At 45.3% G+C, this 20,191-nt stretch overlaps 1 protein-coding gene across 9 annotated transcripts in view; it reads left to right on the top strand.

Moving 5' to 3' along the window:
- The window catches only part of LOC120994421 (zinc finger protein OZF-like), a 391,027-nt gene that overhangs the window by 364,348 nt on the left and 6,488 nt on the right, over positions 1-20,191 (top strand). For 4 of the 9 annotated variants that reach the window (XM_040422975.1, XM_040422974.1, XM_040422973.1 and 1 more), the window contains exons 4-7: positions 13,028-13,111; positions 13,224-13,391; positions 13,476-13,599; positions 14,977-15,074. In XM_040422975.1, coding sequence (XP_040278909.1) covers positions 13,034-13,111; positions 13,224-13,391; positions 13,476-13,599; positions 14,977-15,074 — 468 coding nt within the window. In that variant the 5' untranslated portion in view covers positions 13,028-13,033. Of the gene's footprint in view, positions 1-12,180; positions 12,339-12,373; positions 12,416-13,001; positions 13,112-13,223; positions 13,392-13,475; positions 13,600-13,797; positions 14,043-14,976; positions 15,075-20,191 lie in introns of those variants that run through there. The other 5 variants (XM_040422972.1, XM_040422978.1, XM_040422977.1 and 2 more) reach the window with 5 other exon arrangements.

Genomic DNA, 20,191 nt, shown 5'->3' with positions numbered 1-20,191 from the left:
GTAGTTCCTTAGACAACCGAGGAGGGGATACAAGAGAAACACACAGCAGTTCCAGCAGAGGCAGGGCAACACTCTCCAAGGCCTGGGGCAGTTTTTTGACACCCCGCCAGCACCCTCAACCTGATGCGCGGCCTAGTGTCACAATGAGCCGGGAAACATTTTGGAAGATGGTAAAGGAGTATGTAGCAGACCATGTCAGCATCCTCAGTGATCCCTCTGTGCCTTACAACTATTGGGTGTCCAAGTTGGACACGTGGCACGAACTGGTGCTCTAAGCCTTGGAGGTGCTGGCCTGCCCTGCCGCCAGCATTTTGTCAAAGCGGGTATTTAGTGCTGCTGGTGGCATAATAACTGATAAGCGCATCCGCTTGTCAACTGAAAATTCTGACCGGTTGACTCTTATAAAAATAAGCCAGACCCTGATTGCCCCTGACTTCTCTACTCCACCAGAGGAAAGCGGCTGAACATAAAGGCAATCTAAATGTGGCTTTTATGGTGTATTAAATACACTGTATTCCCATGCACCCCTTCCACCACTAAAAAGGGTATATGGTTCAATCTCCCTTTTCTCGTCCTCCTCCTCCTCCATCATATCAACAAGCTTATTAGGCTTCCCTCGCTCCTAATGTCACCAGCAGGCCCCCTCCCATAAAGTTTTTGAGGGTCACCAGTAGGCCCTCAACCATAATGGTTTTGAGGGCCACTAGCAGGCCCTCACCCATAATGTTTTAGAGGGCCACCAGCAGGCCCTCACCCATAATGTTTTTGAAGGTCACCAGCAGGCCCTCGCCCATAATGTTTTAGAGGGTCACCTGCAGGCCCTCGCCCATAATGTTTTTGAGGGTCACCAGCAGGCCCTCGCCCATAATATTTTAGAGGGTCACCAGCAGGCCCTCACCCATAATGTTTTAGAGGGCCACCAGCAGGCCCTCGCCCATAATGTTTTTGAGGGTCACCAGCAGGCCCTCACCCATAATGTTTTAGAGGGCCACCAGCAGGCCCTCACCCATAATGTTTTTGAAGGTCACCAGCAGGCCCTCGCCCATAATGTTTTAGAGGGTCACCTGCAGGCCCTCGCCCATAATATTTTAGAGGGTCACCAGCAGGCCCTCACCCATAATGTTTTAGAGGGCCACCAGCAGGCCCTCGCCCATAATGTTTTTGAGGGTCACCAGCAGGCCCTCGCCCATAATGTTTTAGAGGGTCACTAGCAGGCCCTTGTTCATAATGTTTTTGAGGGCCACCAGCAGGCCCTCGCCCCTAATGTTTTAGTAGGTCAGATCAGCAGGCCCTTGCTCCAATAGTTATTGAGGGTAACTAGCAGGCCATCTATCATAATTTTTCAAGGGTGTGTAGGATAACCTCCTTTATGTGTAATAAATGGTGTTTTGTAGTGCCGGTTCCTTGAAATTTTTGGCAGCCCTTTCACTGTGCATAGGCTTTATGAGTGTAGGAGTTCCACTACCTGAACAATTGTACCACAATGTGAATGAGGCCCTCCTTTATGTGACATACAGGTTGTATCGGAGTGCCTCTTCCTTGTAATTTTTGGTAGCACTTGCACTTTATATACAAGTAAATATACAGGAAAGAACGTTTCCTAACAATTGTTCCTCTAAAATCGATTTTATCTTTGGTTTTGTGTGTATTATTGTCAGTCTGTAAAAGTGGCGTACTACTCGGACAACATCATTCTCAGCAGCGACCTGGTAGTCCAAGATGTATCCAGACATCCTCCCCATGCTGTTCCAGAACCATTTAGGTGGTGTTTCCATCAATTTTTGACCTTTTCCTGTGAACAAGACACCCTCCTCTCCTCAGAGCAGGGGGTGCCTGGTTTAATGCTCTGGTTCTCCCACTGACTTCAATTGTGCTCGGGTGCTCTGTAGAGCACCCGAGCATCCTGAGGTGTTCTACTCGAGCACCCGAGCACTTTGGTGCTCGACCAACACTAGTGGCAACCCAGTCAGGCAATGACCAGGAGATAGCAGAGCTGAACTGCCACTAGGGTTGCCACTTGGCCAGTATTTTGTTTTTCAAAATGCCAGTGCATATATATATTTTTTTCCCCCAGCAATTATAATTGCTGGTATTTTCTGTCAAGTGGTGGTGACGAAGGACCTGTGATGACTTCACCATTGTGTGATCAATGCAGGAGGGGGCGGAGCTCAGTATTGAATAGGCAAAGAGTTGATGATGTCATGTGACATGAAAGGACCGAGCTTTGTGTTGAAGAGAAGTGAAGAAGCATGCCTTCTCTTATGCCTCCTTGCTGTAATGGCCTCTGATATCACATAATAATGGCCTGGACATGTTTAGAGTTGTAGTTCCCTTCTCATACCTCCTCCTCCTGCAATGTCCTCTGATATCACATAATAGCCTGCACACTCTGGGAGTTGTAGTTCAATATTTGGGGGGGTCTCATTCTAGTGACTGTCTTGTAATTACATGGCTGCTACAAAGGAGATAACATGCAGGTAGTTTTGAAGAGTAAGGAGCACTCGCACAAGCGCCGCTACCCCTTCATAGAGCTGATCGTCGGGAGTGCCAGGAGTCAGACCATCAGTATAAAATCACTGCACAACCCCCCTAAAAATAACATTTAAAAAATTATTTTATATTTTTAAAAAAGGTCGCAGAACTCAATATGATTAAGTCATCTGTGTTCAAATAATACCCCGTGTTATGCCACGCCCCAAAGTCACACACCCTTTTTGCCCATGTAAAATTGGCCAGTATTTTTTATCGGGAAAGTTGCCAACCCTAGCCACCACAACAACTGATGTGAGGTGTGGTGTTAGAAGAGCTGGAAAGTAGAGGAGTCTGTAAACTGAGGAGTGGCCTGTTAAAGGGGGCATGACCTATGTTTTATAATTTAAGGTGCCACCTGGCCACATTTACACGGGTAAAAAGGGGGCATGGCTTAACATGTGATGTTTTTTCACACTGTTATGAAAGCAGGTGTGGACCCACTGCGCCACTGAATGGCTGTGCTATGAAGGGGCGTAACTAAGCAACTACCTGGTCTCCACTACAGCCTCTGATTGTGAGAATAGGCTTGAGCTGTTTGGGTAGTTGCCAGAGGCCGCTCCAGAGCAGTCCCTAAGTCAGTGGCAGCTGACCAGGGGGTCAGAGTACCCTGTGCAAGCACCGAGGGGACGTCCGTGGCCAGGAGGATCCGGGTCTGGACAGGCAGCTGTAAGAGGCAGCCCTGAATCAACCAGCAGTTATATCTATGCAGACTGTCATGTTTCCCTCCGGCCACCAGAGGCCACTGTGACTGAACAGGAACCTGAGTTGTGCTGGCCAGAGGCTAAGAAAGAGTTAAGAAGTTTTTCCCGGGCTGTTCTAGAAGTTCCTGAGACCTTGCTGAGATAACAGGGAGAGATGGACTGCTGAGAGATAACAGTAAAAGACTGGAGCAGCAGGAGCCTATAATAGCTGAGTTTTCCCTGACAGCTGTGGAGCAGCACACAGAGCACTGTACAGTGTGTTCCAGAGGAGTGGGACCGTGTGTCAGAGACCAGTACAAGCCGGATCCTTCCTGCCAGAGCTGAAACTAGGTGAAGATCTGCATCTGCTTTAACCAGAGAGAGAAAGACAGACAAGTAAGCGACCGGACCTGGAGCCAGACTGCATCTTATTGGATCAAGGAGAATCTGCAGAACTGTGAGTGGCACCGGTGCTTTTCTGTAATAGGTTATAGAGAAAGGGACTTTAGATGAGTTGCAGGGGTAGATAGGAGTATATTAGCTGAGTGTAGCCTGGACTCTGATGTGTTTGCTGCGGAACACATTTATTCTAACTCTTGTTCAAGTATTCTGTGTAAACCTGTTTATACTGTTAATCCGATTTTCTGGCAGTTACATCTGGTTCTTTAATAAAGCCGGTTTATCTTCAGTCTTCTTGTCTGCTGTACTGTACTTCAATCCTGCCTTGCGGTCTCTCCCTCCTTTGACCGCTACAAGTGGTGCTGCGAGCAGGGTACATTCACAGAGATGGAGGCAGCTGAAGGCAATGTGCATGATGCGAATGTGAGCACCTCAGGCAATGGTGGAACCCCTGCAAGGGCCTTCCCTATTGGCACGTTGTTTAACTTGCTACCCAAATTTGATGGCCAGAACAAGTCATTGTCGGACTGGGTGTCAAGATTACAGAGCGCTGCTAGGATTTAAAATGTCAGCCCAGAACTACAAGTAGAAATCGCTTTGGCCGCTCTAGAGGGTGAGGCCCGACAAAATGTTCTTCTACAACCCGAAGCCACGCGCAATACATTGAAAGAGACGGCCAGCGCAGGGCACCTCAGGGCTTAGTCTATATATAGTGTTTGCATCTATTGTGTGCATTATTATCTGTTTTCTGTGATTTTTCTTGTATCCCCAAGCATGCCACAGGCAGCTCCCCAAATTAATGCCCACAACAGTCAATCACAGCCGCCTGCACGGAAATTACTTACAATTACATATACACGCAGGTCCTCTTCCCATGCGATGAGGCCCCTGCTCTGTTCCCTCTATGTCTTTAGTCAGCCACTTTAGTGCTGTTGCGACGCCCTGGCTTTTATCAAGCACTTAGACTTCTTCCAATCCAGTTCTTGCGGGGCACAAGTCACAAATCACATACCCTGAGCTTCCCGCTGGCACCAAAGCAATATAGCAAAAAAGGGATAATTATTATGCACATGTGCAAACATTGTCTGACTAAGGCCTCTTTCACACGGGCGGGATTTCCACGCGGGTGCAATGCGTGAGGTGAACGCATTGCACCCACACTGAATCCAGACCCATTCATTTCTATGGGGCTGTGCACATGAGCGGTGATTTTCTCGCATAACTTGTGCGTTGCATAAAAATAGCAGCATGCTCTATATTGTGCGTTTTTCATGCAACGCAGGCCCCATAGAAGTGAATGGGGCTGCGTGAAAATCGCAAGCATGCGCAAGCAAGATGAATGAAGTGCGATTTTCACGCACGGTTGCTAGGAGACCATCGGGATGGAGACCCGATCATTATTATTTTCCCTTATAACATGGTTATAAGGGAAAATAATAGCATTCTTAATACAGAAAGCTTAGTAAAATAGGGCTGGAGGGGTTAAAAAAAAATGTAAAATTATTTAACTCACCTTAATTCACTTGTTCGCGCAGCCGGCTTCTCTTCTTTCTTCTTCTTTGCTGTGCAAGAGGAAAAGGACCTGTGGTGACGTCACTGCACTCATCACATGGTTCGTCACATGATCCATCACCATAGTGATGTCATCAAAGGTCCTTTACCCAGGTCCTGAAGAAAGAAGAGTAGCCGGGCTGCGCGAACAAGTGGATTAAGGTGAGTTAAATTATTTTTAATTTTTTTTTAACCCCTCCAGCCCTATTTTACTAAGCTTTCTGTATTTAGAATGCTATTATTTTCCCTTATAACATGTTATAAGGGAAAATAATTACATCTACACAACCTTGAACCCAAACCTGAACTTCAGTGAAGAAGTTCGGGTCTGGGTAGCACATTCAGTTTTTTATCACGCGCGTGCAAAACACATTGCACCCGTCCGATAAAAACTGAACAACGGAACGCAATCGCAGTAAAAACTGACTGCAATTGCGTACCTATTCGCGCAGGGTGGCCGCAATGCACCCGGGGCGCATCCTGAGCCAAAACGTGACCCCGTCTGAAAGAGGCCTAAGGGTACTTTCATACTTGCGTCAAAGTTTTCCGGTATTGAGTTCCGCCCTAGGGACTCAATACCGGAAAAAAACAGAACAGTTTTATCCTAATGCATTCTGAATGGAGAGCAATCCGTTCAGGATGCATCAGGATGTCTTCAGTTCAGTCCTTTTACGGTATTTGGACGGAGAAAAAACCGCAGCATGCTGCATTTTTCACTCCGGCCAAAAATCCTGAACACTTGCCGGAATGGCGTATCTGTCATTTTTTTCCAATTGGAATGTATTAGTGCCGGATCCGGCATTAAAATCGCCGCATTGACGGATCCGGTCTTCTGGTCTGCGCATGGGCAGAACTTTAAAAAATAAATAAATACTGAATCCATTTTTGTGGAGGACACCGGAGAGACGGATCCGATATTGCAATACATTTACAAATGGTTTCTGTTTGCATACATATTGCCGGAATCCAGCAACCCAAGTGTGAAAGTGCCCTAAATTACCTGGAATTATTATTGGCAGTAAAAAAAAAATACAGCTGTCAGCAGTCTGAGCAAAATACCAACTTAGCCGGTGAAATACCAGGCAGATGGCAACTCTATTTATGACAGATTAGGGGTAGTAGATGGACCAATGAGATGTTCTTCCACAAAGGCCCTCATACACATTATTATCATCTGCTGATCCTGATTTCATTGCCTGAGTTTTTTGTTCCGGTAGAAGATAAACCACCAACAGAAGTGGCTTTCTCCTCTTTCCTCATGCATGGTTGGCCAAACTGAGTGTGCATGTGTATGGGGAAGTCCAGAGGAATAACTGTCAATCGAACAATGAAGGCGTATGGGCAGCTGTTGAGATTAAGTTTAATGTTGATTTGCAAATACTGGCTTAGTTTCCCATAGCAAGTAATCAGATTTCACCTTTCATTTTTCAAAGGATCTCTGAAAAATGAGAGGTGTGATCTCATTGGTTGCTATGCGCAACAAAGCCAGTTCTACTTTAGGCTACTTTCACACTAGCGTTAAAGTTCCTATGACTGAACTCAATACCGGAAAAAAACGCATCAGTTTTGTTCCAATGCATTCTGAATGGAAAGCGTTCCGTTCAGTATGCATCAGGATTGTCTTCCTTTCGGTCCCTTTCACGGTATTTGGCCGGAGAAAATACCGCAGCATGCTGCAGTATAATCTCCGGTCAAAATTCCGGAACACTTGCCGAATTGCCATTGAAATGTATTAACCCCTTAAGGACTTAGGGCGTACCGGTAAGCCCTATTTCCCAAATTCTTAAGGACGTCCTAAGTTTAAATCGCGATTGCGGCGCCGCGGGGGTTAATCCGAACAGGATGCAAGCTGAAATCATTCAGTTGGCATCCTGTCACAACGCCAGGGGGGGGGGTCATGTGACACACCCCCCCCCCCCCCCTATCGGCGTTCGCAGAAAACCGCAGGTCAATTCAGACCTGCGGTTTGCTGCGTTTCCGGTCCATTCGGGTCTCCGGTGACCCAATGAACCGGAAAAAGACTGCGATCGGTGGCGTGATTACACACCACTAATCGCAATACGAAGATTTGGAGAGGCGGTGCTGGCCCTGGTGCTGAATGCTGCTGTCCAGGGTGCTGATTGGTGCAGGGGAGAGAGGCCCGAGATTCAAACTTCCTGCGCTCCTCTCTCTCCTCCTCTTCCTGTTCTGCACGAGCACCCTGCAGCACCGTCCATCACCAGCTCCTGAGTCCCCCTAATCGCCATCCATCACCCTCCTGCACCCATCGCCCTCCAGGTAGGTTAGGGTCAGTGAGGGAGAGGCACCGTTAGGCAGGGATAGAAGGGAAAAGTTAGGGGGGAAAAAAAAAAGCACTTTTATTCTAAACTTTTTTTTGTTTCAGCTTTCAGACCCTAGACCACCCCTGCCACTTGCCATAATCCAGGAATCCAGATTCCCACAGTGGGGTTTACTGAAATGGACTTTTTTAGTTTTTTTTTCAGTAGCCCATTTGTGAATCTGATGGTTGAGCAGACGAGCAGACAAACCTGTACGCCCAACAGTTCGTTGCTCAGCACCCGGGCTCATTTTTGGCTAGACCCGGTGGCTGGACGCCGGTCAGTGCAGCCGAGATGAGGACATTTTGGGGCCTCGTGCTGCATATGGGTCTAGTGCAAAAACCCAGTGTCAGGCAATACTGGAGTGGGGACGTTCTCTACCAGACCCCACTCTACAGTATGGCCATGACACGTCCCCAGTTTGAGGCCATCCGGAAATGTCTGCATTATTCCGATAATGCAGCATGTCCCCCCCGAGGTGATCCTGCCCATGACCGTCTGTATAAGATATGGCCGGTCATCGATCACTTCGGGCCCAAATTTGAGCAGGCCTACGTACCTGGAAGGGAGGTCGCGGTTGATGAGTTTCTCGTTGCGTTCAAGGGGAGACTCAGTTTCCACCAATACATTCCCACTAAGCGGGCGAGGTATGGCGTGAAGCTATACAAAATTTGTGAGAGTACCTCAGGGTACACTTACAAGTTTTGTGTGTACGAGGGGCGAGATTCCCGTATTCAACCCCCAGAATGTCCCCCCACTCTGGGTGTTAGCGGGAAACTCGTGTGGGACCTTATGTACCCACTGCTAGATAAGGGTTATCACCTGTACGTGGATAACTTTCATACTAGCATTCCCTTGTTCAGGTCCCTTGCCGCCAGATCCGCGTTCGCTTGTGGGACCGTGCGGAAAAATCAACGCGGCCTCCCTGCCTACCCCCTCCAGGTACCTATCCCCAGCGGTGAGACCCGTGCCCTTACCAGTGGAAACCTGTTGTTACTCAAGTATAAGGACAAAAAGGATGTCCTTATGCTGTCCACAATCCATGGTAACAGCACCACCCCCGTCTCTGGGCGAGGTACCGCGGCAACGGTCCTCAAGCCCGATTGTATCGTCGACTACAATCGGTATATGGGAGGAGTTAATCTCTCTGATCAAGTCCTCAAGCCATATAATGCCATGCGCAAAACCCGGGCATGGTACAAAAAAGTTGCGGTCTACTTGGTGCAGGTTGCCATGTACAACTCTTTTGTACTATCCCGAAGCACTGGCAGCACAGGGACATTCCTCCAATTCTATGAGGCAGCCCTCAAGGCCCTGATCTTTTTGGACCGGGAAAGAGCAAGCCGGAGTACCTCGGGAATTGGAGGCGCCCGGATCGTCCCTGGCCAACATTTTCCAGGTGTGGTCTAACCCAAAAAAAGTGCAGAAAGTGTCGCAGGAGGGGGATACGGAAGGACACCACCACTCAGTGCGACACGTGCCCCGATCATCCGGGCCTCTGCGTTATCGATTGCTTCAGGGAGTATCACACTTCCATGGAGTACTAAATTTTTATAATCCCTAACAGTCCCCTAGAGCAGTGTTTCCCAACCAGTGTGCCTCCAGCTGTTGCAAAACTACAACTCCCAGCATGCCCGCACAGCCAAAGGCCCAAAAAATATTAGTTTTAGTGGAGGCATCCTCAAACTGCGGCCCTCCAGATGTTGTAAAACTATAACTCCCAGCATGCCCAGACAACCTACAGCCATCAGCAGGGCATGGTGGGAATTGTAGTTTTACAACATCTGGAGGGCCGCAGTTTGAGGATGCCTGCTTAGTGTCTCCAAAGTCTGAGAGCCATACATATTGGGCATCGTCGCGTGCGTAAAATTCTTCTCTATAAAAGTAACATGTAACCCAACCCCCCCGGATGAACAGCGTTAAAAAAATAAAACGTGTAAAAAAAGCAATTTTTTGTCACCTAACATCACAAAAAGTGTAATAGCGAGCGATCAAAATGTCATATGCACCCCCACATAGTGCCAATAAAACCGCCATCTCACCCCCCAAAAAATGAGCCCCTACATTAGATAGTCGCCCAACAAAAAAGAAAAAAACGGTAGCTCCTAGGCTATGGAGATACTAAAATAATTTTTCCTAAAATGATAATATAGTGTAAAATCTAAATACATTTTAAAATGTAGACATATTAGGTATCGCCGCGTCCGTAAGAAGCTGCCCTATAAAAATAACATTTGACCAAACCCCTCGGATGAACAGCGTTAAAAATATAAAATAAAAACTGTGCCAAAACCATTTTTGGGCAAAATTTCCATTTGAATCCTTTTTTTCCTGTAATAAAGCAAGGGTTAACAACAAAAAAAAACTAAATATTTATTGCCCTGATTCTGTAGTTTGGTCGTAAATGGCTATATAGCCGCACGGCAGGGCATAGAACGAAGGGAACTCCATATGGTTTCTGGAAGGCAGATTTTGATGGACTGGTTTATTTATACCATGTCCCATCAGAAGCCCCCCTGATGTAGCCTAGACTAGAAACTCCAAAAAAGTGACCCCATCTAAGAAACTACACCCCTCAAGGTATTCAAAGGTTACTTTACAAACTTTGTTAACCCTTTAGGTGTTCCACAAAACGAAATAGCGAATGTAGAAACAATTTTAGAATTTAAGTTTTTTGTTACTTTGCCTCAAAAAAGTGTAATATAGAGCAACTAAAAATCATATTTACCCCTAAAATAGTCCCAAAACAACAACCACCTTATCCCGTAGTTTCGTAGATTGGATCACTTTTATGGAGTTTCTACTCTAGGGGTGCATCAGGGGGCTTGAAAGGGTACATGGTGTAAATAAACCAGTCCAGCAAAATCTGCCTTCCAAAACCCATATGGTGTTCCCCTTCTTCTATGTCCTGCCGTTTAGCCAAATAGTAGTTTACGACCACATATGGGGTGTTTCTGCAAACTACAGAATCAGGGCAACCCATATTGAGTTTTGTTTAGCAGTTAACCCTTACTTTATTACTGGAAAAAATGGATTAAAATTTTAAATTTTCCAAAAAATAGAAATTTCTAAATTGTTTCTCCATCTGCCATTAACTCTTGTGGAACACCTAAAGGGTTAACAAAGTTTGTAAACCCAGTTTTGAATACCTTGAGGGGTGTACTTTCTTAGATGGAGTCACTTTTTTGAAATTTCAATTCTAGGGGTGCAACGGGGGGCTTCAAATGGGACATAGTATAAACAAAACCAGTCCTGCAAAATCTGCCTTGCAAAACTCATATGGTGTTCCCCTCCTTCTATGTCCTCCCGTTTGGCCAAACAGTAGTTTAAGACCACATATGGGGTGTTTCTGCAAACTGCAGAATCAGGGCAACCCTTTTTGAGTTTTGTTTGGCAGTTAACCCTTGTTTTTTTCCAGGAAAAAATTGATTTTATTGGAAAATTTTCCCAAAAATCGAAATTCTTACATTTTATGTCCATTTGCCATGAAGGTTTGTGGAAGACCTAAAGGGTTAACAAAGTTTGTAAAAACAGTTTTGAATACCTTGAGGGGTGTAGTTTCTAGATTTTTGGATGGTTTCTATTATGTAAGCCTCACAAAGTGACTTCAAACCTGAACTGGTCGATAAAAAGTGGGATTTGGAAAATTTCTGAAAAATTTCAAAATTTGCTTCTAAACTTCAAAGCCTTGTAACGTCCCCAAAAAATAAAATATCATTCCCAAAATGATACAAACATGAAGTAGACATATGGGGAATGTAAAGTCATCACAATTTTTGGGGGTATTACTATGTATTACAGAAGTAGAGAAACTAAAACTTTGAAATTTGCTAATTTTTCAGAATTTTTGGTAAATTTGGTATTTTTTTATGCAAAAAAATTAACTTTTTTGACCCAATTTTACCAGTGTCATGAAGTACAATATGTGATGAAAGAACAATCTCAGAACGGCCTGGGTAAGTCAAAGCGTTTTAAAGTTATCAGCACTTAAATATTTGCAAAAAATGGCCAAGTCCTTAAGGTGAAATAGGGCTGAGTCCTTAAGGGGTTAATGCTGAATCCAGAATTAATTGCCGCATTGACGGATCCGGCTTTCCGGTCTGCGCATGCGCAGACCTTTAAAAATATGAAATAAATAAATACTGGATACGTTTTTCCAGATGACACTGGAGATACGGATCCGCTATTTCAATGCATTTGTCAGACGGATCTGGAAACAAATGATATGCTTTTGCATACGGATTTCCGGCAGGCAGTTTCGGCAGCAGAACTGCCTGCTGGATTCTTCTAGCGCTCATGTGAAAGTACCCTTACATCGGTTTTGATAATTTTGCATAAATCCAGCAATTATTATTATTTCCTTTATTCTTGTGGCACTTCCTGTCTGTGGAACACACAGCATTTGGAGCACAAGCACTTCCTGTATATGGAACACAGGGTACTTCCTGCATTTGGAACACACAACATTTCCTGTATATGGAACACAAGGTACTTCCTATATATGGAACACAAGGTACTTCCTGCATTTGGAACACAAGCACTTCCTGTATATGGAACACAAGGTACTTCCTATATATGGAACACATAGTACTTCCTGCATTTGGAACACAAGCACTTCCTGTATATGGAACACAAGGTACTTCCTATATATGGAACACAAGCACTTCCTGTATATGGAACTCATGACACTTCCTGTATTTGGAACACAAGCACTTTCTGCGGCCAGCTCCTTGGCTAAGAGTGATGATGAATTTAGTGAACTTGCCAAGTCTCTTCTCCCATGAGGTAATTACTCCAGGATGTTCTAGGTACTGTTTAATCGATTCATTTGGCAGATAGAATGAACATAGAGTACAGGGTCAGTGTGATGTCACTTCCTCTTTCTGGCACGTCCTGTCAGCCATCATGGAATATAATTGTAACTTTATACTATTTGTATGTTTTCTTTTATGTCTGATGAAGTCAGGAGCTCTTTCGCCCTGAAGCGTGTTAGAAAGGCTTTTATTATAAGCCTATACATTAGTAATTAGACCTCGGAGATATAGTAAATCTGGAGGACTGGTGGTGGAGCACTGGGGGTCAGTGGTCCCTTATAATTCATAATTAGTGAGGCACAATTCTGTTACATAGATCTTTTGGTGTATGCACTTTTTATGTGCCACAAAAAAATCATTGTTCATCAATAGCACGTGGCCCTGTGTAAGTAGCGATCATTAATTTCCCGTAGACAGGCAATGATTGATGCATGAATATGCAGCTCTAGTGCACTTGAACGATTTAGGTGATTATCAGTAAATGCCTTTGCATCAGCCCATGTAAAAGCTCCTTTATGAGCACTTGTCAGCAGGATCAATGCAGTTAAACTAATCACACTGCCTGGGAGGGTTAAGGGTTAACCCTACTGGTTAAATTGATACCTGTCAGACAATATTCCTGATCCTGCCGACAAGTTCTTCTTCCTTTTCTTTTTTTTTTTTTTTTTGCGTTCAAACCTTCTTTTTTTTTCTATCATGTTTTTTAGGCATAGGAGTCTTGAAGCTAAAATTTCCGAGAATGGACGAGGACAGAGACCTCATGGCTGCGAGGATATTAGACCTCACCCTAGAGATCATCTACATGATAACTGGAGAGGTGAGAGTCTCACATGACATCACTCTTATCTCTATTAATAATACAGGGAAATGACTGGAAAGGTGAAGGACTCTTAGAATACATGTAGTGATCGGTGTCTCCCCATACACAGGATTACACAGTAGTGAAGAAGTCATCTGGTGAGTGTGTGACACCCCATGTGTCAGGAGAATGGAGCAGGACCCCAGGAGCCATCACCGAGCCTCCACCTCATTCCCTGATACATGAGCAGAAGATCCTAGAACTTACCACCAGGATCACTGAGCTGCTGACCGGAGAGGTGAGCGCTGCCGGGAATGCTGGGACATTATACAATAACGCCAAGGAGATGTCTGGAGGATGACTGTATGATTGTGTGTGTCAGGTTCCTATAAGGTGTCAGGATGTCACTGTCTATTTCTCCATGGAGGAGTGGAAGTATTTAGAAGGACACAAGGATCTGTACAAGGACGTCATGATGGAGGATCACCAGCCCCTCACATCACCGGGTAAGAGGAGACCTTCCTTCATTACAGAGGAGACCAGGTTTGAGGATCACCTAGTTTCACCCATCATCTGATCATCACATATAGACAATGTATTCAGTCACTGGGTTTATCTCTTATAGATGAGTCCAGTAGGAGAAATCCACCAGAGAGATGTCCCAGTCCTCTATATTCTCAGGATTGTCCTGAGGAAAAGCCAATTGTCCCAATAGATCAACAGGTGAGATTTCTCCAAATACTCTACAGACTGATGTAATGATGTTTTCTACAATACTTCTCCAGCAGTGGAGTATATGCTCTCTGTCATCCTGTTGTTGATGGCCATCGATAATGGCTGTAAATGGTTTCTGTCTATTTCTCCATGGAGGAGTGGGATTATTTAGAAGGACACAAGGTTCTATACAGGGAAGTCATCATGGAGGATCACCAGCCCCTCACATCACCGGGTAAGAGGAGACCTTCCTTCATTATAGATTTTGTTTGAGGATCACATAGATTCATCCATCATCTGATCATTAGTGTTGGGCGCGAATATTTGAATAGCGAATATCAATCGCGAATATCGGCACTTTGAGAATTCACGAATATTTTGAATATAGTGATATACATTAGTATTTTCGAATATTCTAGATTTTTTTTTCATCTAAACCCATGATCCCTCCCTGCTTCTTGCTTTTGGGCCAATGAGAAGGCTGCAATGTCTTTGTCTAAGCTTAGCAACATCCCTAGCAACCCATAGGAAAGTTGCCGACCCCTTACTATATAAGAACCTTCCCAGCAGCCATTTTCTGTAGTTTTTTAAGGTTCTGAGAGAGTGAGAGCAGTGTCATTACATTATATAGATAGTTAGCTTATATATATATATATATATATATATATATATATAATACAGATAGTTAGTGGGAGATAGTCAGTGCAGGTTAGATCATGATATAGTGTAGCTGATTCTGCTGTCCATACATACATGCTACAGACATAGTGCTGTGATGTCACAAGTTCACAACAATACTTAGGGCACCAATCAGTAATATGCAGCCAGACCTGCTAAAATGTATTGCACCAAAATATGTGCATCATTATTTGCCGATTTGCGAATATATTGGAACACTCTATCTGCATATAAAGCTATTGTAATGTTCTGCTGTGCCAACCATTTTCTCCAGTCTCAGGAAACTTCTAGCAGCTTGAAAAATTTAGCAAAAGTGCCTGTATTGCGCGTGCTTTACGTGAATATTACATTGTCGATTTTCGCAATCAAGAAAATAATAGCGAATTCTGGATTTTGCGAATATATGACGAATATTCTACAAAATATTCGCTCATCACTATTGATCATCACATACAGACAATGTATTCAGTCACTGGGTTTATTTCCTATAGATGAGTCCAGTAGGAGAAATCCACCGGAGAGATGTCCCAGTCCTCTATATTCCCAGTATTGTCCTGAGGAAAAGCAAAATGTCCCACTGGATCATCAGGTAAGATGTCTCCATATTCTCTGTAGCTTGGAGTAATGACTCTTTCTCCTAGACTTCTCCTGCACTGGACTACATGCTCTATTTGATCTTCTTGTTGTCTGTGGTAGGTAGTGGCTAAATCTTTCATGAAAGATTGTTAAATTTTCCCCTCTTTGGACATGCACATTAAGGGTAGAGATGAGCGGATCGAAGTTGACGAAGTGGAATTCAATCCAAATTTCAGGAAAAATTTGATTCGCACCGAATCCGAATTTCCTCACGCTTCTAGGTAACGAATCACATTTTTTCCTAAAATGGCTGCTGCACGTGTTAGGACATGGAGCAAAGAACTCTGGGAACGAGGGATCACCCACAATGCCATGCATGCAGCCAATCAGCAGCCAGCCCTGTGATGTCACAGCCCTATAAATAGCCTCAGCCATCTTGGATTCAGCCATTTTCCAGTGTACTTAGTGCAGGGAGAAACGTCAACAGGCGCTAGAGACAGTGCTAGGAAAGACTTGAAAACGTATATTTTGCTGTATAGAAGTTCAGGAAAAGGATAGGAAGGAATTATTCCACAGTATTGAAGCAGAACAGGGTTCAGTAGGGGAGGTTACAGCCTGAGTAATAGGAACAATCCTGATACACCTTGCTGCACTGCCATTAAACAGCTCTGTAATTCCAGCGAACCGTTCTTATTGGGGTGCAAGTTCTGTTTGGTACAGCCATTAACAGGGTTTATTACAAGGAAATATTTATACGTCTTATTTGCCCTTGTGTGGTGCAGTTATATGTTCTGAAGCCTTTTTTGGATTGTATTAGTTGAAAAAAAGGGCTTATTAGCTGTTGTGTGCTGAAGTGAGAAAATTACTGCCCTTTTTGTCGTGTATTAGTGGCAAAAGAAAAATATATTTGTCGTTCAGCGGAGCAGTTATATGTTTTAAAGCCCTTTTTGGTGTGTGTATTAGTGGAAAAAAATAAGGGCCTATTTGCCGTTCAGCGGTGCAGTTATATGTTCTAAAGCTCTTTTTGGCGTGTTTAGTGGCAAAAAAATATATATTTGCCGTTCAGCAGTACAGTTATATGTTCTAAACCTTTTTGTGGCGTGTATAAGTGGAAGAAAATAAGGGCCTATTTGCCGTTCAGCAGCCCTTTTTGGCGTTGTGGGGATTCGCTCTGGTAGGCAGGTTAGCGGACGCAGTATAGAGGCAAAGGACCAGGTTGTAAATCACTCTTCAGTGTTTTTTCACACTTATAACACAACAGTCCCTTTTCAGGCTTGGTGCTTGTTCACACACAGAAAAACAAAATAAAGTTCACCTGGTATCCTGGGTGTCAGTTCACACCCGGCTGAATGCTCAGCCTCAGAAAGTCCACTTGCAGGCTTTAAGTTGACCTGCTTGCCTGACACATGGTCTTCAGACCTCAGCACAGAGATCTCCAGAGCTTCACTGTCAGAGGGAGGTAATCCACACCACCTGACAGTGCTGGCTGTTTTTTCTAAGTCTGCCAAGACCCGGCCTGGAACGTGGGGAGTAGTCACCCACCCAGCACTTTGACTGCTCCCAGCAAGAGGCTTCCCAGATCAGCTATTTACAGCCATACTAAATAGCAAAGTGTCAATCAGCATTAGCTGCCGCTGACACATGAAAATACCGGCTCTTACTTCACCGAGGCCAGAAACCTCGGTGACACATACCTACCATCAATGACGACCTCTTGTACCGTCCTACAGCGTGTATTAGTGGTAAAAATATATATTTGCCATTCAGCAGTGCTGTTATATGTTATAAAGCACTTTTTTGCATGTATTAGTGGCATAAAAAAGTATTTGCCGTTGTGTGGTGAAGTGAGAAAATTACAGCCCTTTTTGGCGTGTATTAGTGACAAAAATATATATATTTGCCGTTCTGCGGTGCAGTTATATTTTCTAAAGCCCTTTGTGGCGTGTATAAGTGGAAAAAAAGGGCCTATTTGCCGTTCAACGGTGCAGTTATATGTTCTAAAGCCCTATGTGGCGTGTATAAGTGGAAAAAAATAAAGCCCTTTTTTGGCGTGTATTAGTGGAAAAAAAAGGGGCTTATTAGCCGTTGTGTGGTGAGGTGAAAAAATTACAGACTTTTTGTGCTGTTTTAATTTCCTTTTTATTGATTTATTTGATCTAACAGTATGTCAAACAGAGAAGTGCCAGGCCCTGCACAGGGGAGTGGCAGAGGCCTAAATGTTTCTGGCGCAGGCAGAGGTCACAGCAGAGTAAGGGGGCTTGGCAGCAGGAGTCGCAGCGAGAGGCCTGAGCTAGCGGTCGTGTTTTGACCAGCAACCCAGCGGTTTTTGAATGGTTGACTCGGTCATCCACTTCATTCCAAGTGACATCAGACACCTTCAGCCAAGAGTCGGTGGGTCTGTCAGACACAACCCTTAGTTGGCATGGCACGGGAGCAGGCCCTGTGCCCTCACCTGTCCTCAACCTGCCTCTGTCCTTTTGTGTTCCCTCAGCCAGACAAGTATATGCTGTGGGCTCAGCTCCACTATACAGCAAGGATGAGCTACTAGAGGACAGTCAGCACCGTTGAGGAGGACATCAGTGACGTGCAGACAGTACTTGATGATGATGTAGATGATCGCACTTGGGAGCCGGGTGAATTAGGGGCTTCATCATCATCGAGAAAAGAGGGTGGCAGCTTGCCCGTGAGGCAGCGGTGGAGCCAGCAAGTCACTAGCATGGCTGGGAGTCAGCAGGGTGGCAGCAGTGGGAGGTCGGGAGCCAAACGTGCCCGGGGTAAACGACCCGCTTCGCAGGAGCCTACCTTCACGGAAGCAGCGGTGATAGCAGTCATTCAGTGCAGAGTGTTGGGGGTAAAATCACATACTCGGCGGTGTGGAAGTTTTTGTTAAGCCGCTGGAGGAGGTGAAAATGGCCATTTGTAGAATCTGTGGGCAGAAGGCAAAGCGTGGCCAAGGTGCCAATGTTGGCACCATGGCCTTGTGTCAACCTTTGCAGCATCACCATAAAGTGGCCTGGGAGAACCGTGGCTCCAATGTGGTGGTCCAGCCTGCTGCAGCAACCGCTGCATCACCCAGTGGCATGCACTCGATTTCAGGCCGTCAAGGCTCCACCACCTCAGCCGAAGGGAGCTGTCTGTCCTTCCCATCATCTGGTGGTCCTGATGCTCCTGCTCCTCCTCTTACTCCTCGTCAGTCATTCCAACAGCAATCGATCACCGAAGCAATTGCCAAGAGATAACAGTATACGTGCACTCATCCAACGGCGCAGAAGCTAATTGTGCTCCTGGCCAAGTTGCTGGTGCTGCAGTCCCTCCCTTTCCAAGTGGTGGGCACCTTTCAGAGAACTGATGGATTGTGCCAAGTAGAGATGTCGCGAACATAAAAATTTTCGTTCGCAAGCGGCGAACGCGAATTTCCGCGAACGGGCGAACCGCCAAAGACTTCAATAGGCAGGCAAATTTTAAAACCCACAGGGACTCTTTCTGGCCACAATAGTGATGGAAAAGTTGTTTCAAGGGGACTAACACCTGGACTGTGGCATGCTGGAGGGGGATCCATGGCAAAACTCCCATGGAAAATTACGTAGTTGACGCAGAGTCGGGTTTTAATCCATAAAGGGCATAAATCACCTAACATTCCTAAATTGTTTGGAATAACGTGCTTTAAAACATCCAGTGTGTGTATACCATCAGGTATGATGTTGTATTGATCAGGTAGTGTAAGGGTTACGCGCCCGCTTCACAGTGACAGACCAAACTCCCCGTTTAACGCACCGCAAACAACCTATTTGCACAACCGCAAACTCCCCATTTGCACAAGGTTGGATACCAAGCTAGCCATGTCCCGTTCATTGTCCAGGGATTCCCTCCGAGTCACTTGCACACCATTCGGCAGAGGGATGACTTCTGGCTCTCCACCTTGTTGGATCCTCGCTACCGGTCCAAAATGGGGGCCTTTCTTACACCCGCTGAGAGGGAGGACAAACTGAACTACTATAGAGACATTCTATGTAGTCAGTTGGCCTCTGCCTATCTGCTCTATCGATCATCCTCTCGTAGGTCTGACCGGGGGACCCTCTGCGCCTACATTCCTCTGCCATGGCTGCTGTGGCAGGGTGGGGGGCTAGGAGCAACTTGAGTCTCGAGTCGCTGATGAGCAGCTTTCTTCACCCACCTAGTGATGAAACTACTCACCACCAGCAGCAGCTAGACCTGGAGCAGGACCTGAACTAGCAGGTGGTGGCAAACTTGAAAAGCACCCTGCCACCCCACATTGACTATGTGGACTTCTCATCCTCTTCCCACCCTCCCCACTTCATAACTGGGCCACTATTTTGCCTTTCAGCCTGGCTGAAATCATCATTTATTTGACCCTTCTTCTGATCTGTCAGAAGGAAGGAAAAATGAGACGCACAACGGTTCCTGTCCATGTAAGGCCTGCATGACATGATCCATATTTTTCATCAGAATTGGCTTATGATTTGGTAGCCAAAAGCAGGAGTGGGTACAAAACACAGAAGACATGCAAATATTCCATTCACGTGTCACCTCTATTTTCGATCCACTCCTGTTTTTTGGGGGGATTTAGCAATACTGATGGATTACTGACCAAATGCTGACCGAGTGAAGGCGGATGCTCCACAGACACGATCCGCAAAATAATCAGTAACGTCAACACAAACTTACTGCTGACACCCTCTCCACTCTGTGGGGGGGGGGGGATCTACTTGTATAAGTGTTTAATAGAACAGGTTCTGTAGACATCTATGTGGAATTAGCTGTGTGAAAGGATTGTGCTTCTTCTTGATGCTAACATTGACCTGTAAGGCTGAGTTCACATTTGAGTTATTTGGTCAGTTTTGGCCCCGTAACTGCCCAAATAAGTGAAGTGTGCAGTGTATCTAAGAGCGACCCCTGTTATCTGCATGTCGTGCTCACTCACAGTATTGTTTCAGTATCCCAGCCGACTCCCTATGCGTGTTACTGCAAGGCACTGTGTTCTACACCACTATAAAGGCTGTCTGCAGCCAGGAAATTATTATTTTTTTTTTTAACGCAATTTCGCCGCAAATAAATTCAGATTGGACCAAATTTTTTCAAAAAATTTGGCAAAGCGGTCGAATCGAATTT

Source organism: Bufo bufo, chromosome 3, assembly GCF_905171765.1.
Source record: "Bufo bufo chromosome 3, aBufBuf1.1, whole genome shotgun sequence".
In the NCBI taxonomy this organism is placed as follows: domain Eukaryota; kingdom Metazoa; phylum Chordata; class Amphibia; order Anura; family Bufonidae; genus Bufo; species Bufo bufo.
Note: the sequence above shows the minus strand (reverse complement) of the source record. Positions and strands in the feature narration are given on the sequence as shown.